The 18,331-nt window shown below is 49.8% G+C and overlaps 1 protein-coding gene across 2 annotated transcripts in view; it reads right to left on the reverse strand.

The window, feature by feature from the left end:
- The window catches only part of LOC147086635 (forkhead box protein P2-like), a 427,219-nt gene that overhangs the window by 6,868 nt on the left and 402,020 nt on the right, over window positions 1–18,331 (reverse strand). For both annotated transcript variants that reach the window (XM_085978775.1, XM_085978776.1), the window contains exons 10-11: window positions 6,077–6,178; window positions 5,869–5,990 (exon numbers count right to left, since the gene is read on the reverse strand). In XM_085978775.1, the coding sequence (XP_085834901.1) occupies window positions 5,869–5,990; window positions 6,077–6,178 (224 nt within the window). The remainder of the gene's footprint in view (window positions 1–5,868; window positions 5,991–6,076; window positions 6,179–18,331) is intronic.

Raw genomic sequence — 18,331 nt, forward strand, 5'->3', positions numbered from 1 at the left:
GTCCCCTGGGGATAAACACACTGACCATTGAACCGACACTGTCCCTGGGGATAAACACACTGACCATTGAACCGACACTATCCCTGGGGATAAACACACTGACCATTGAACCGACACTATCCCTGGGGATAAACACACTGACCATTGAACCGACACTGTCCCTGGGGATAAACACACTGACCATTGAACCGACACTGTCCCTGGGGATAAACACACTGACCATTGAACCGACACTGTCCCTGGGGATAAACACACTGACCATTGAACCGACACTATCCCTGGGGATAAACACACTGACCATTGAACCGACACTGTCCCTGGGGATAAACACACTGACCATTGAACCGACACTGTCCCTGGGGATAAACACACTGACCATTGAACCGACACTGTCCCTGGGGATAAACACACTGACCATTGAACCGACACTATCCCTGGGGATAAACACACTGACCATTGAACCGACACTGTCCCTGGGGATAAACACACTGACCATTGAACCGACACTATCCCTGGGGATAAACACACTGACCATTGAACCGACACTGTCCCTGGGGATAAACACACTGACCATTGAACCGACACTGTCCCTGGGGATAAACACACTGACCATTGAACCGACACTGTCCCTGGGGATAAACACACTGACCATTGAACCGACACTGTCCCTGGGGATAAACACACTGACCATTGAACCGACACTAGTCCCTGGGGATAAACACACTGACCATTGAACCGACACTGTCCCTGGGGATAAACACACTGACCATTGAACCGACACTGATCCCTGGGGATAAACACACTGACCATTGAACCGACACTATCCCTGGGGATAAACACACTGACCATTGAACCGACACTATCCCTGGGGATAAACACACTGACCATTGAACCGACACTGTCCCTGGGGATAAACACACTGACCATTGAACCGACACTGTCCCTGGGGATAAACACACTGACCATTGAACCGACACTGTCCCTGGGGATAAACACACTGACCATTGAACCGACACTGTCCCTGGGGATAAACACACTGACCATTGAACCGACACTATCCCTGGGGATAAACACACTGACCATTGAACCGACACTGTCCCTGGGGATAAACACACTGACCATTGAACCGACACTGTCCCTGGGGATAAACACACTGACCATTGAACCGACACTAGTCCCTGGGGATAAACACACTGACCATTGAACCGACACTGTCCCTGGGGATAAACACACTGACCATTGAACCGACACTGTCCCTGGGGATAAACACACTGACCATTGAACCGACACTGTCCCTGGGGATAAACACACTGACCATTGAACCGACACTATCCCTGGGGATAAACACACTGACCATTGAACCGACACTATCCCTGGGGATAAACACACTGACCATTGAACCGACACTGTCCCTGGGGATAAACACACTGACCATTGAACCGACACTGTCCCTGGGGATAAACACACTGACCATTGAACCGACACTGTCCCTGGGGATAAACACACTGACCATTGAACCGACACTGTCCCTGGGGATAAACACACTGACCATTGAACCGACACTGTCCCTGGGGATAAACACACTGACCATTGAACCGACACTGTCCCTGGGGATAAACACACTGACCATTGAACCGACACTATCCCTGGGGATAAACACACTGACCATTGAACCGACACTAGTCCCTGGGGATAAACACACTGACCATTGAACCGACACTAGTCCCTGGGGATAAACACACTGACCATTGAACCGACACTGTCCCTGGGGATAAACACACTGACCATTGAACCGACACTGTCCCTGGGGATAAACACACTGACCATTGAACCGACACTGTCCCTGGGGATAAACACACTGACCATTGAACCGACACTATCCCTGGGGATAAACACACTGACCATTGAACCGACACTGTCCCTGGGGATAAACACACTGACCATTGAACCGACACTGTCCCTGGGGATAAACACACTGACCATTGAACCGACACTGTCCCTGGGGATAAACACACTGACCATTGAACCGACACTGTCCCTGGGGATAAACACACTGACCATTGAACCGACACTGTCCCTGGGGATAAACACACTGACCATTGAACCGACACTGTCCCTGGGGATAAACACACTGACCATTGAACCGACACTATCCCTGGGGATAAACACACTGACCATTGAACCGACACTATCCCTGGGGATAAACACACTGACCATTGAACCGACACTATCCCTGGGGATAAACACACTGACCATTGAACCGACACTATCCCTGGGGATAAACACACTGACCATTGAACCGACACTATCCCTGGGGATAAACACACTGACCATTGAACCGACACTATCCCTGGGGATAAACACACTGACCATTGAACCGACACTATCCCTGGGGATAAACACACTGACCATTGAACCGACACTGTCCCTGGGGATAAACACACTGACCATTGAACCGACACTATCCCTGGGGATAAACACACTGACCATTGAACCGACACTGTCCCTGGGGATAAACACACTGACCATTGAACCGACACTGTCCCTGGGGATAAACACACTGACCATTGAACCGACACTATCCCTGGGGATAAACACACTGACCATTGAACCGACACTATCCCTGGGGATAAACACACTGACCATTGAACCGACACTGTCCCTGGGGATAAACACACTGACCATTGAACCGACACTATCCCTGGGGATAAACACACTGACCATTGAACCGACACTGTCCCTGGGGATAAACACACTGACCATTGAACCGACACTATCCCTGGGGATAAACACACTGACCATTGAACCGACACTATCCCTGGGGATAAACACACTGACCATTGAACCGACACTATCCCTGGGGATAAACACACTGACCATTGAACCGACACTATCCCTGGGGATAAACACACTGACCATTGAACCGACACTATCCCTGGGGATAAACACACTGACCATTGAACCGACACTGTCCCTGGGGATAAACACACTGACCATTGAACCGACACTATCCCTGGGGATAAACACACTGACCATTGAACCGACACTGTCCCTGGGGATAAACACACTGACCATTGAACCGACACTATCCCTGGGGATAAACACACTGACCATTGAACCGACACTGTCCCTGGGGATAAACACACTGACCATTGAACCGACACTGTCCCTGGGGATAAACACACTGACCATTGAACCGACACTATCCCTGGGGATAAACACACTGACCATTGAACCGACACTATCCCTGGGGATAAACACACTGACCATTGAACCGACACTGTCCCTGGGGATAAACACACTGACCATTGAACCGACACTGTCCCTGGGGATAAACACACTGACCATTGAACCGACACTGTCCCTGGGGATAAACACACTGACCATTGAACCGACACTGTCCCTGGGGATAAACACACTGACCATTGAACCGACACTATCCCTGGGGATAAACACACTGACCATTGAACCGACACTGTCCCTGGGGATAAACACACTGACCATTGAACCGACACTGTCCCTGGGGATAAACACACTGACCATTGAACCGACACTATCCCTGGGGATAAACACACTGACCATTGAACCGACACTATCCCTGGGGATAAACACACTGACCATTGAACCGACACTGTCCCTGGGGATAAACACACTGACCATTGAACCGACACTGTCCCTGGGGATAAACACACTGACCATTGAACCGACACTATCCCTGGGGATAAACACACTGACCATTGAACCGACACTATCCCTGGGGATAAACACACTGACCATTGAACCGACACTGTCCCTGGGGATAAACACACTGACCATTGAACCGACACTGTCCCTGGGGATAAACACACTGACCATTGAACCGACACTGTCCCTGGGGATAAACACACTGACCATTGAACCGACACTATCCCTGGGGATAAACACACTGACCATTGAACCGACACTGTCCCTGGGGATAAACACACTGACCATTGAACCGACACTGTCCCTGGGGATAAACACACTGACCATTGAACCGACACTATCCCTGGGGATAAACACACTGACCATTGAACCGACACTGTCCCTGGGGATAAACACACTGACCATTGAACCCACACTGTCCCTGGGGATAAACACACTGACCATTGAACCGACACTGTCCCTGGGGATAAACACACTGACCATTGAACCGACACTGTCCCTGGGGATAAACACACTGACCATTGAACCGACACTGTCCCTGGGGATAAACACACTGACCATTGAACCCACACTATCCCTGGGGATAAACACACTGACCATTGAACCGACACTATCCCTGGGGATAAACACACTGACCATTGAACCGACACTGTCCCTGGGGATAAACACACTGACCATTGAACCGACACTGTCCCTGGGGATAAACACACTGACCATTGAACCGACACTATCCCTGGGGATAAACACACTGACCATTGAACCGACACTATCCCTGGGGATAAACACACTGACCATTGAACCGACACTGTCCCTGGGGATAAACACACTGACCATTGAACCGACACTGTCCCTGGGGATAAACACACTGACCATTGAACCGACACTATCCCTGGGGATAAACACACTGACCATTGAACCGACACTATCCCTGGGGATAAACACACTGACCATTGAACCGACACTGTCCCTGGGGATAAACACACTGACCATTGAACCGACACTGTCCCTGGGGATAAACACACTGACCATTGAACCGACACTGTCCCTGGGGATAAACACACTGACCATTGAACCGACACTGTCCCTGGGGATAAACACACTGACCATTGAACCGACACTGTCCCTGGGGATAAACACACTGACCATTGAACCGACACTGTCCCTGGGGATAAACACACTGACCATTGAACCGACACTGTCCCTGGGGATAAACACACTGACCATTGAACCGACACTGTCCCTGGGGATAAACACACTGACCATTGAACCGACACTATCCCTGGGGATAAACACACTGACCATTGAACCGACACTGTCCCTGGGGATAAACACACTGACCATTGAACCGACACTATCCCTGGGGATAAACACACTGACCATTGAACCGACACTGTCCCCGGGGATAAACACACTGACCATTGAACCGACACTATCCCTGGGGATAAACACACTGACCATTGAACCGACACTATCCCTGGGGATAAACACACTGACCATTGAACCGACACTGTCCCTGGGGATAAACACACTGACCATTGAACCGACACTATCCCTGGGGATAAACACACTGACCATTGAACCGACACTATCCCTGGGGATAACCGCAGGGTCCATGGACTGGGACTGAGAGACACTGACCATTGAACCAATGGTAAGTAATGGGCCTGTCCTGGGGACCTGGGCCAGGGATTGACATCTTCCTGTGCTCTACAAACACAGAGCTCCTTATGTCACGTGCCCACAGATGCATGTATGGAGTTCAGTAAATCCCAGAATCACGGGAGAAGGGCTGAAATGAACAGCGTCAAGGTCTGCCAGAAATCTCCATATTCGCCCAATCTCACGATTTCTGAATATTAAGAGAATCAAGGGGTATGGGGATAGTGCAGGAAAGTGGAGATGAGGTAGAAGATCAGCCATGATCTTACTGAATGGCAGAACAAGCTCGAGGGGCCGAATGGCCGACTCCTGCTCCTATTTCCTATGTTCTTATCTCCCTCTGTTCATCTGGCCACCTGCATCACACGAACTACATGTGTGTCTTGTCACAGTACCGTGTATTGGGGTCAGCGTACAGTCATGTATCGGGGGTCTGTGTTAAGTGTGTGCACGTGGCATTGTCTGACGCACCGACTTCCCCCCTGTCACTGCCATTTGAGGCTAGGTGTGTCCACAGTCTGATACCTGCTGAGTTTCTGTCCTCGTCGCCGCTGGAATTCAAGCTCGTCCACCGTCCAGACAGCACCCTTCACATGCTCCACCCGAACAAAGCACTTGTGGAGGCTCAGGTTGTGACGCACGGCATTCTGTGGCAGACATAACAGAAGTGTCAGGAGATGGAGACAAAAGAATACTGCCCGCACCATGAGCAACGCTCTGGACCGCCTCCTACCTTCCAAGTGGCTGTGTTGTACCGGAAAAAGGCAAATGAGCGAGTGAACCAGTGATAAATTTCATTCAGTGTCAGCTGTCTGTCTGCGGTCTCCAGGATAGCCTGAGAGTAACGAACGGGTATCAGTCAAAAGGAAAGACGTTTCACACTCTTTAAACAAACAAGCTCCTCATCAGCGCAACAGGTCTTAACCTTAATCACCAATACATCAGTGTTACAGTGAGGGGTGTGGGGTATATCAGTGTTACAGTGAGGGGTGTGGGGTATATCAGTGTTACAGTGAGGGGTGTGGGGTATATCAGTGTTACAGTGAGGGGTGTGGGGTATATCAGTGTTACAGTGAGGGGTGTGGGGTATATCAGTGTTACAGTGAGGGGTGTGGGGTATATCAGTGTTACAGTGAGGGGTGTGGGGTATATCAGTGTTACAGTGAGGGGTGTGGGGTATATCAGTGTTACAGTGAGGGGTGTGGGGTATATCAGAGTGTTACAGTGAGGGGTGTGGGGTATATCAGTGTTACAGTGAGGGGTGTGGGGAATATCAGAGTGTTACAGTGAGGGGTGTGGGGTATATCAGTGTTACAGTGAGGGTGTGGGGTATATCAGAGTGTTACAGTGAGGGGTGTGGGGTATATCAGTGTTACAGTGAGGGGTGTGGGGTATATCAGTGTTACAGTGAGGGGTGTGAGGTATATCAGTGTTACAGTGAGGGGTGTGGGGTATATCAGAGTGTTACAGTGAGGGGTGTGGGGTATATCAGTGTTACAGTGAGGGGTGTGGGGTATATCAGTGTTACAGTGAGGGGTGTGGAGTGTATCAGTGTTACAGTGAGGGGTGTGGGGTATATCAGTGTTACAGTGAGGGTGTGGGGTATATCAGTGTTACAGTGAGGTGTGTGGGGTATATCAGAGTGTTACAGTGAGGGGTGTGGGGTATATCAGTGTTACAGTGAGGGGTGTGGGGTATATCAGTGTTACAGTGAGGGGTGTGGGGTATATCATTGTTACAGTGAGGGGTGTGGGGTATATCAGTGTTACAGTGAGGGGTGTGGGGTATATCAGTGTTACAGTGAGGGGTGTGGGGTATATCAGTGTTACAGTGAGGGGTGTGGGGTACATCAGTGTTACAGTGAGGGGTGTGGGGTATATCAGTGTTACAGTGAGGGGTGTGGGATATATCAGTGTTACAGTGAGGGGTGTGGGGTATATCATTGTTACAGTGAGGGGTGTGGGATATATCAGTGTTACAGTGAGGGGTGTGGGGTATATCAGTGTTACAGTGAGGGGTGTGGGGTATATCAGTGTTACAGTGAGGGGTGTGGGGTATATCATTGTTACAGTGAGGGGTGTGGGGTATATCAGTGTTACAGTGAGGGGTGTGGGGTATATCAGTGTTACAGTGAGGGGTGTGGGGTATATCAGTGTTACAGTGAGGGGTGTGGGGTATATCAGTGTTACAGTGAGGGGTGTGGGGTACATCAGTGTTACAGTGAGGGGTGTGGGGTATATCAGTGTTACAGTGAGGGGTGTGGGATATATCAGTGTTACAGTGAGGGGTGTGGGGTATATCATTGTTACAGTGAGGGGTGTGGGATATATCAGTGTTACAGTGAGGGGTGTGGGGTACATCAGTGTTACAGTGAGGGGTGTGGGGTATATCAGTGTTACAGTGAGGGGTGTGGGGTATATCATTGTTACAGTGAGGGGTGTGGGGTATATCAGTGTTACAGTGAGGGGTGTGGGGTACATCAGTGTTACAGTGAGGGGTGTGGGGTATATCAGTGTTACAGTGAGGGTGTGGGGTATATCCGTGTTACAGTGAGGGGTGTGGGGTACATCAGTGTTACAGTGAGGGGTGTGGGGTATATCCGTGTTACAGTGAGGGGTGTGGGGTACATCAGTGTTACAGTGAGGGGTGTGGGGTATATCAGAGTGTTACAGTGAGGGGTGTGGGGTACATCAGTGTTACAGTGAGGGGTGTGGGGTATATCAGAGTGTTACAGTGAGGGGTGTGGGGTACATCAGTGTTACAGTGAGGGGTGTGGGGTATATCAGAGTGTTACAGTGAGGGGTGTGGGGTATATCAGTGTTACAGTGAGGGTGTGGGGTATATCAGAGTGTTACAGTGAGGGGTGTGGGGTATATCAGTGTTACAGTGAGGGGTGTGGGGTATATCAGTGTTACAGTGAGGGGTGTGGGGTATATCAGTGTTACAGTGAGGGGTGTGGGGTATATAAGAGTGTTACAGTGAGGGGTGTGGGGTATATCAGTGTGTTACAGTGAGGGTGTGGGGTATATCAGAGTGTTACAGTGAGGGGTGTGGGGTATATCAGTGTTACAGTGAGGGGTGTGGGGTATATCAGTGTTACAGTGAGGGGTGTGGGGTATATCAGAGTGTTACAGTGAGGGGTGTGGGGTATATCAGAGTGTTACAGTGAGGGTGTGGGGTATATCAGAATGTTACAGTGAGGGGTGTGGGGTATATCAGTGTTACAGTGAGGGGTGTGGGGTATATCAGTGTTACAGTGAGGGGTGTGGGGTATATCAGTGTTACAGTGAGGGGTGTGGGGTATATAAGAGTGTTACAGTGAGGGGTGTGGGGTATATCAGTGTTACAGTGAGGGGTGTGGGGTATATCAGTGTTACAGTGAGGGGTGTGGGGTATATCAGTGTTACAGTGAGGGGTGTGAGGTATATCAGTGTTACAGTGAGGGGTGTGGGGTATATCAGTGTTACAGTGAGGGGTGTGGGGTATATCAGAGTGTTACAGTGAGGGGTGTGGGGTATATCAGAGTGTTACAGTGAGGGGTGTGGGGTACATCAGTGTTACAGTGAGGGGTGTGGGGTATATCAGAGTGTTACAGTGAGGGGTGTGGGGTACATCAGTGTTACAGTGAGGGGTGTGGGGTACATCAGTGTTACAGTGAGGGGTGTGGGGTATATCAGTGTTACAGTGAGGGGTGTGGGGTATATCAGTGTTACAGTGAGGGGTGTGGGGTATATCATTGTTACAGTGAGGGGTGTGGGGTATATCAGTGTTACAGTGAGGGGTGTGGGGTACATCAGTGTTACAGTGAGGGGTGTGGGGTATATCAGTGTTACAGTGAGGGGTGTGGGGTATATCAGTGTTACAGTGAGGGGTGTGGAGTGTATCAGTGTTACAGTGAGGGGTGTGGGGTATATCAGTGTTACAGTGAGGGGTGTGGGGTATATCAGTGTTACAGTGAGGGGTGTGGAATATATCAGTGTTACAGTGAGGGTGTGAGGTATATCAGTGTTACAGTGAGGGGTGTGGGGTATATCAGTGTTACAGTGAGGGGTGTGGGGTATATCAGAGTGTTACAGTGAGGGGTGTGGGGTATATCAGTGTTACAGTGAGGGGTGTGGGGTATATCATTGTTACAGTGAGGGGTGTGGAATATATCAGTGTTACAGTGAGGGTGTGAGGTATATCAGTGTTACAGTGAGGGGTGTGGGGTATATCAGTGTTACAGTGAGGGGTGTGGGGTATATCAGAGTGTTACAGTGAGGGGTGTGGGGTATATCAGTGTTACAGTGAGGGGTGTGGGGTATATCAGTGTGTTACAGTGAGGGGTGTGGGGTATATCAGTGTTACAGTGAGGGGTGTGGGGTATATCCGTGTTACAGTGAGGGGTGTGGGGTATATCAGTGTTACAGTGAGGGGTGTGGGGTATATCAGTGTTACAGTGAGGGGTGTGGGGTATATCAGTGTTACAGTGAGGGGTGTGGGGTATATCAGTGTTACAGTGAGGGGTGTGGGGTATATCAGTGTTACAGTGAGGGGTGTGGGGTCTATCAGTGTTACAGTGAGGGTGTGGGGTATATCAGTGTTACAGTGAGGGGTGTGGGGTATATCAGTGTTACAGTGAGGGTGTGGGGTATATCAGTGTTACAGTGAGGGGTGTGGGGTATATCAGTGTTACAGTGAGGGGTGTGGGGTATATCAGTGTCACAGTGAGGGGTGTGGGGTATATCAGTGTTACAGTGAGGGGTGTGGGGTATATCAGTGTTACAGTGAGGGGTGTGGGGTATATCAGTGTGTTACAGTGAGGGGTGTGGGGTATATCAGTGTTACAGTGAGGGGTGTGGGGTCTATCAGTGTTACAGTGAGGGTGTGGGGTATATCAGTGTTACAGTGAGGGGTGTGGGGTATATCAGAGTGTTACAGTGAGGGGTGTGGGGTATATCAGTGTTACAGTGAGGGGTGTGGGATATATCAGTGTTACAGTGAGGGGTGTGGGGTATATCAGAGTGTTACAGTGAGGGGTGTGGGGTATATCAGCGTTACAATGAGGGGTGTGGGATATATCAGTGTTACAGTGAGGGGTGTGGGGTATATCAGAGTGTTACAGTGAGGGGTGTGAGGTATATCCGTGTTACAGTGAGGGGTGTGGGGTATATCAGCGTTACAGTGAGGGGTGTGGGGTATATCAGTGTTACAGTGAGGGGTGTGGGGTATATCAGTGTTACAGTGAGGGGTGTGGGATATATCAGTGTTACAGTGAGGGGTGTGGGATATATCAGTGTTACAGTGAGGGGTGTGGGGTATATCAGCGTTACAGTGAGGGGTGTGGGGTATATCAGTGTTACAGTGAGGGGTGTGGGGTATATCAGTGTTACAGTGAGGGGTGTGGGATATATCAGTGTTACAGTGAGGGGTGTGGGATATATCAGTGTTACAGTGAGGGGTGTGGGGTATATCAGCGTTACAGTGAGGGGTGTGGGGTATATCAGTGTTACAGTGAGGGGTGTGGGGTATATCAGTGTTACAGTGAGGGGTGTGGGATATATCAGTGTTACAGTGAGGGGTGTGGGGTATATCAGTGTTACAGTGAGGGTGTGGGGTATATCAGTGTTACAGTGAGGGGTGTGGGGTATATCAGTGTTACAGTGAGGGGTGTGGGGTATATCAGTGTTACAGTGAGGGTGTGGGGTATATCAGTGTTACAGTGAGGGGTGTGGGGTATATCAGTGTTACAGTGAGGGGTGTGGGGTATATCAGTGTTACAGTGAGGGGTGTGGGATATATCAGTGTTACAGTGAGGGTGTGGGGTATATCAGAGTGTTACAGTGAGGGGTGTGGGGTATATCAGTGTTACAGTGAGGGGTGTGGGATATATCAGTGTAACAGTGAGGGGTGTGGGGTATATCAGTGTTACAGTGAGGGGTGTGGGGTATATCAGTGTTACAGTGAGGGGTGTGGAGTATATCAGTGTTACAGTGAGGGGTGTGGGGTATATCAGTGTTACAGTGAGGGGTGTGGGGTATATCAGTGTTACAGTGAGGGGTGTGGGGTATATCAGTGTTACAGTGAGGGGTGTGGGGTATATCAGTGTTACAGTGAGGGGTGTGGGGTATATCAGTGTTACAGTGAGGGGTGTGGGGTATATCAGTGTTACAGTGAGGGGTGTGGGGTATATCAGAGTGTTACAGTGAGGGGTGTGGGGTATATCAGTGTTACAGTGAGGGGTGTGGGGTATATCAGTGTTACAGTGAGTGGTGTGGGGTATATCAGTGTTACAGTGAGGTGTGTGGGATATATCAGTGTTACAGTGAGGGGTGTGGGGTATATCAGTGTTACAGTGAGGGGTGTGGGGTATATCAGAGTGTTACAGTGAGGGGTGTGGGGTATATCAGAGTGTTACAGTGAGGGGTGTGGGATATATCAGTGTTACAGTGAGGGGTGTGGGATATATCAGTGTTACAGTGAGGGGTGTGGGGTATATCAGTGTTACAGTGAGGGGTGTGGGGTATATCAGTGTTACAGTGAGGGGTGTGGGGTATATCAGTGTTACAGTGAGGGGTGTGGGGTATATCAGTGTGTTACAGTGAGGGGTGTGGGGTATATCAGTGTTACAGTGAGGGGTGTGGGGTATATCAGTGTTACAGTGAGGGTGTGGGGTATATCAGTGTTACAGTGAGGGGTGTGGGGTATATCAGTGTTACAGTGAGGGGTGTGGGGTATATCAGTGTTACAGTGAGGGGTGTGGGGTATATCAGTGTGTTACAGTGAGGGGTGTGGGGTATATCAGTGTGTTACAGTGAGGGGTGTGGGGTATATCAGTGTTACAGTGAGGGGTGTGGGGTATATCAGTGTTACAGTGAGGGGTGTGGGGTATATCAGTGTTACAGTGAGGGGTGTGGGGTATATCAGAGTGTTACAGTGAGGGGTGTGGGGTATATCAGTGTTACAGTGAGGGGTGTGGGGTATATCAGTGTTACAGTGAGGGGTGTGGGGTATATCAGTGTTACAGTGAGGGGTGTGGGGTATATCAGTGTTACAGTGAGGGGTGTGGGGTATATCAGTGTTACAGTGAGGGGTGTGGGGTATATCAGTGTTACAGTGAGGGGTGTGGGGTATATCAGTGTTACAGTGAGGGGGGTGGGGTATATCAGTGTTACAGTGACGGGTGTGGGGTATATCAGTGTTACAGTGAGGGGTGTGGGATATATCAGTGTTACAGTGAGGGGTGTGGGATATATCAGTGTTACAGTGAGGGGTGTGGGGTATATCAGTGTTACAGTGAGGGGTGTGGGGTATATCAGTGTTACAGTGAGGGGTGTGGGGTATATCAGTGTTACAGTGAGGGGTGTGGGGTGTATCAGTGTTACAGTGAGGGGTGTGGGGTATATCAGTGTTACAGTGAGGGGTGTGGGGTGTATCAGTGTTACAGTGAGGGGTGTGGGGTATATCAGTGTTACAGTGAGGGGTGTGGGGTGTATCAGTATTACAGTGAGGGGTGTGGGGTATATCAGTGTTACAGTGAGGGTGTGGGGTATATTAGTGTTACAGTGAGGGGTGTGGGGTATATCAGAGTGTTACAGTGAGGGGTGTGGGGTATATCAGTGTTACAGTGAGGGGTGTGGGGTATATCAGTGTTACAGTGAGGGGTGTGGGGTATATCAGTGTTACAGTGAGGGGTGTGGGGTATATCAGAGTGTTACAGTGAGGGGTGTGGGGTATATCAGTGTTACAGTGAGGGGTGTGGGGTGTATCAGTGTTACAGTGAGGGGTGTGGGGTATATCAGTGTTACAGTGAGGGTGTGGGGTATATTAGTGTTACAGTGAGGGGTGTGGGGTATATCAGAGTGTTACAGTGAGGGGTGTGGGGTATATCAGTGTTACAGTGAGGGTGTGGGGTATATCAGTGTGTTACAGTGAGGGGTGTGGGGTATATCAGTGTTACAGTGAGGGGTGTGGGGTATATCAGAGTGTTACAGTGAGGGGTGTGGGGTATATCAGTGTTACAGTGAGGGTGTGGGGTATATCAGTGTTACAGTGAGGGGTGTGGGGTATATCAGAGTGTTACAGTGAGGGGTGTGGGGTATATCAGTGTTACAGTGAGGGTGTGGGGTATATCAGTGTGTTACAGTGAGGGGTGTGGGGTATATCAGTGTTACAGTGAGGGTGTGGGGTATATCAGTGTTACAGTGAGGGGTGTGGGGTATATCAGAGTGTTACAGTGAGGGGTGTGGGGTATATCAGTGTTACAGTGAGGGTGTGGGGTATATCAGTGTTACAGTGAGGGTGTGGGGTATATCAGTGTTACAGTGAGGGGTGTGGGGTATATCAGTGTTACAGTGAGGGTGTGGGGTATATCAGTGTTACAGTGAGGGGTGTGGGGTATATCAGTGTTACAGTGAGGGGTGTGGGGTATATCAGAGTGTTACAGTGAGAGGTGTGGGGTATATCCGTGTTACAGTGAGGGGTGTGGGGTGTATCAGTGTTACAGTGAGGGGTGTGGGGTATATCAGTGTTACAATGAGGGGTGTGGGGTATATCAGTGTTACAGTGAGGGGTGTGGAGTATATCAGAGTCTTACAGTGAGGGTGTGGGGTATATCAGTGTTACAGTGAGGGGTGTGGGGTATATCAGTGTTACAGTGAGGGGTGTGGGATATATCAGTGTTACAGTGAGGGGTGTATCAGTGTTACAGTGAGGGGTGTGGGGTATATCAGAGTGTTACAGTGAGGGGTGTGGGGTATATCAGTGTTACAGTGAGGGTGTGGGGTATATCAGTGTTACAGTGAGGGGTGTGGGGTATATCAGTGTTACAGTGAGGGGTGTGGGGTATATCAGTGTTACAGTGAGGGTGTGGGGTATATCAGTGTTACAGTGAGGGGTGTGGGGTATATCAGTGTTACAGTGAGGGGTGTGGGGTATATTAGTGTTACAGTGAGGGGTGTGGGGTATATCAGTGTTACAGTGAGGGTGTGGGGTATATCAGTGTTACAGTGAGGGGTGTGGGGTATATCAGTGTTACAGTGAGGGGTGTGGGGTATATCAGAGTTACAGTGAGGGGTGTGGGGTATATCAGTATTACAGTGAGGGGTGTGGGGTATATCAGTATTACAGTGAGGGGTGTGGGGTATATCAGTGTTACAGTGAGGGGTGTGGGGTATATCAGTGTTACAGTGAGGGGTGTGGGGTATATCAGTGTGTTACAGTGAGTGGTGTCGGGTATATCAGTGTGTTACAGTGAGGGGGGTGGGGTATATCAGTGTTACAGTGAGGGGTGTGGGGTATATCAGTATTACAGTGAGGGGTGTGGGGTATATCAGTATTACAGTGAGGTGTGTGGGGTATATCAGTGTTACAGTGAGGGGTGTGGGGTATATCAGTGTTACAGTGAGGGGTGTGGGGTATATCAGTGTTACAGTGAGGGGTGTGGGGTATATCAGTATTACAGTGAGGGGTGTGGGGTATATCAGTATTACAGTGAGGGGTGTGGGGTATATCAGTGTTACAGTGAGGGGTGTGGGGTATATCAGTGTTACAGTGAGGGGTGTGTGGTATATCAGTGTTACAGTGAGGGGTGTGGGGTATATCAGTGTTACAGTGAGGGGTGTGGGGTATATCAGTGTTACAGTGAGGGGTGTGGGGTATATCAGAGTGTTACAGTGAGGGGTGTGGGGTATATCAGAGTGTTACAGTGAGGGGTGTGGGATATATCAGTGTTACAGTGAGGGGTGTGGGATATATCAGTGTTACAGTGAGGGGTGTGGGGTATATCAGTGTTACAGTGAGGGGTGTGGGGTATATCAGTGTTACAGTGAGGGGTGTGGGGTATATCAGTGTTACAGTGAGGGGTGTGGGGTATATCAGTGTGTTACAGTGAGGGGTGTGGGGTATATCAGTGTTACAGTGAGGGGTGTGGGGTATATCAGTGTTACAGTGAGGGTGTGGGGTATATCAGTGTTACAGTGAGGGGTGTGGGGTATATCAGTGTTACAGTGAGGGGTGTGGGGTATATCAGTGTTACAGTGAGGGGTGTGGGGTATATCAGTGTGTTACAGTGAGGGGTGTGGGGTATATCAGTGTGTTACAGTGAGGGGTGTGGGGTATATCAGTGTTACAGTGAGGGGTGTGGGGTATATCAGTGTTACAGTGAGGGGTGTGGGGTATATCAGTGTTACAGTGAGGGGTGTGGGGTATATCAGAGTGTTACAGTGAGGGGTGTGGGGTATATCAGTGTTACAGTGAGGGGTGTGGGGTATATCAGTGTTACAGTGAGGGGTGTGGGGTATATCAGTGTTACAGTGAGGGGTGTGGGGTATATCAGTGTTACAGTGAGGGGTGTGGGGTATATCAGTGTTACAGTGAGGGGTGTGGGGTATATCAGTGTTACAGTGAGGGGTGTGGGGTATATCAGTGTTACAGTGAGGGGGGTGGGGTATATCAGTGTTACAGTGACGGGTGTGGGGTATATCAGTGTTACAGTGAGGGGTGTGGGATATATCAGTGTTACAGTGAGGGGTGTGGGATATATCAGTGTTACAGTGAGGGGTGTGGGGTATATCAGTGTTACAGTGAGGGGTGTGGGGTATATCAGTGTTACAGTGAGGGGTGTGGGGTATATCAGTGTTACAGTGAGGGGTGTGGGGTGTATCAGTGTTACAGTGAGGGGTGTGGGGTATATCAGTGTTACAGTGAGGGGTGTGGGGTGTATCAGTGTTACAGTGAGGGGTGTGGGGTATATCAGTGTTACAGTGAGGGGTGTGGGGTGTATCAGTATTACAGTGAGGGGTGTGGGGTATATCAGTGTTACAGTGAGGGTGTGGGGTATATTAGTGTTACAGTGAGGGGTGTGGGGTATATCAGAGTGTTACAGTGAGGGGTGTGGGGTATATCAGTGTTACAGTGAGGGGTGTGGGGTATATCAGTGTTACAGTGAGGGGTGTGGGGTATATCAGTGTTACAGTGAGGGGTGTGGGGTATATCAGAGTGTTACAGTGAGGGGTGTGGGGTATATCAGTGTTACAGTGAGGGGTGTGGGGTGTATCAGTGTTACAGTGAGGGGTGTGGGGTATATCAGTGTTACAGTGAGGGTGTGGGGTATATTAGTGTTACAGTGAGGGGTGTGGGGTATATCAGAGTGTTACAGTGAGGGGTGTGGGGTATATCAGTGTTACAGTGAGGGTGTGGGGTATATCAGTGTGTTACAGTGAGGGGTGTGGGGTATATCAGTGTTACAGTGAGGGGTGTGGGGTATATCAGAGTGTTACAGTGAGGGGTGTGGGGTATATCAGTGTTACAGTGAGGGTGTGGGGTATATCAGTGTTACAGTGAGGGGTGTGGGGTATATCAGAGTGTTACAGTGAGGGGTGTGGGGTATATCAGTGTTACAGTGAGGGTGTGGGGTATATCAGTGTGTTACAGTGAGGGGTGTGGGGTATATCAGTGTTACAGTGAGGGTGTGGGGTATATCAGTGTTACAGTGAGGGGTGTGGGGTATATCAGAGTGTTACAGTGAGGGGTGTGGGGTATATCAGTGTTACAGTGAGGGTGTGGGGTATATCAGTGTTACAGTGAGGGTGTGGGGTATATCAGTGTTACAGTGAGGGGTGTGGGGTATATCAGTGTTACAGTGAGGGTGTGGGGTATATCAGTGTTACAGTGAGGGGTGTGGGGTATATCAGTGTTACAGTGAGGGGTGTGGGGTATATCAGAGTGTTACAGTGAGAGGTGTGGGGTATATCCGTGTTACAGTGAGGGGTGTGGGGTGTATCAGTGTTACAGTGAGGGGTGTGGGGTATATCAGTGTTACAATGAGGGGTGTGGGGTATATCAGTGTTACAGTGAGGGGTGTGGAGTATATCAGAGTCTTACAGTGAGGGTGTGGGGTATATCAGTGTTACAGTGAGGGGTGTGGGGTATATCAGTGTTACAGTGAGGGGTGTGGGATATATCAGTGTTACAGTGAGGGGGTGTATCAGTGTTACAGTGAGGGGTGTGGGGTATATCAGAGTGTTACAGTGAGGGGTGTGGGGTATATCAGTGTTACAGTGAGGGTGTGGGGTATATCAGTGTTACAGTGAGGGGTGTGGGGTATATCAGTGTTACAGTGAGGGGTGTGGGGTATATCAGTGTTACAGTGAGGGGTGTGGGGTATATCAGTGTTACAGTGAGGGGTGTGGGGTATATCAGTGTTACAGTGAGGGGTGTGGGGTATATCAGTGTTACAGTGAGGGGTGTGGGGTATATCAGTGTTACAGTGAGGGGTGTGGGGTATATCAGTGTTACAGTGAGGGGTGTGGGGTATATCAGTGTTACAGTGAGGGGTGTGGGGTATATCAGTGTTACAGTGAGGGGTGTGGGGTATATCAGTATTACAGTGAGGGGTGTGGGGTATATCAGTATTACAGTGAGGGGTGTGGGGTATATCAGTGTTACAGTGAGGGGTGTGGGGTATATCAGTGTTACAGTGAGGGGTGTGGGGTATATCAGTGTGTTACAGTGAGTGGTGTCGGGTATATCAGTGTGTTACAGTGAGGGGGGTGGGGTATATCAGTGTTACAGTGAGGGGTGTGGGGTATATCAGTATTACAGTGAGGGGTGTGGGGTATATCAGTATTACAGTGAGGGGTGTGGGGTATATCAGTGTTACAGTGAGGGGTGTGGGGTATATCAGTGTTACAGTGAGGGGTGTGGGGTATATCAGTGTTACAGTGAGGGGTGTGGGGTATATCAGTATTACAGTGAGGGGTGTGGGGTATATCAGTGTTACAGTGAGGGGTGTGGGGTATATCAGTGTTACAGTGAGGGGTGTGGGGTATATCAGTGTTACAGTGAGGGGTGTGGGGTATATCAGTGTTACAGTGAGGGGTGTGGGGTATATCAGTGTTACAGTGAGGGGTGTGGGGTATATCAGTGTTACAGTGAGGGGTGTGGGGTATATCAGAGTGTTACAGTGAGGGGTGTGGGGTATATCAGTGTTACAGTGAGGGGTGTGGGG

Source organism: Somniosus microcephalus, unplaced genomic scaffold (assembly GCF_052327205.1).
Source record: "Somniosus microcephalus isolate GS21.2 unplaced genomic scaffold, FLI_Smic_1.0 unresolved_chr7, whole genome shotgun sequence".
NCBI lineage: Eukaryota > Metazoa > Chordata > Chondrichthyes > Squaliformes > Somniosidae > Somniosus > Somniosus microcephalus.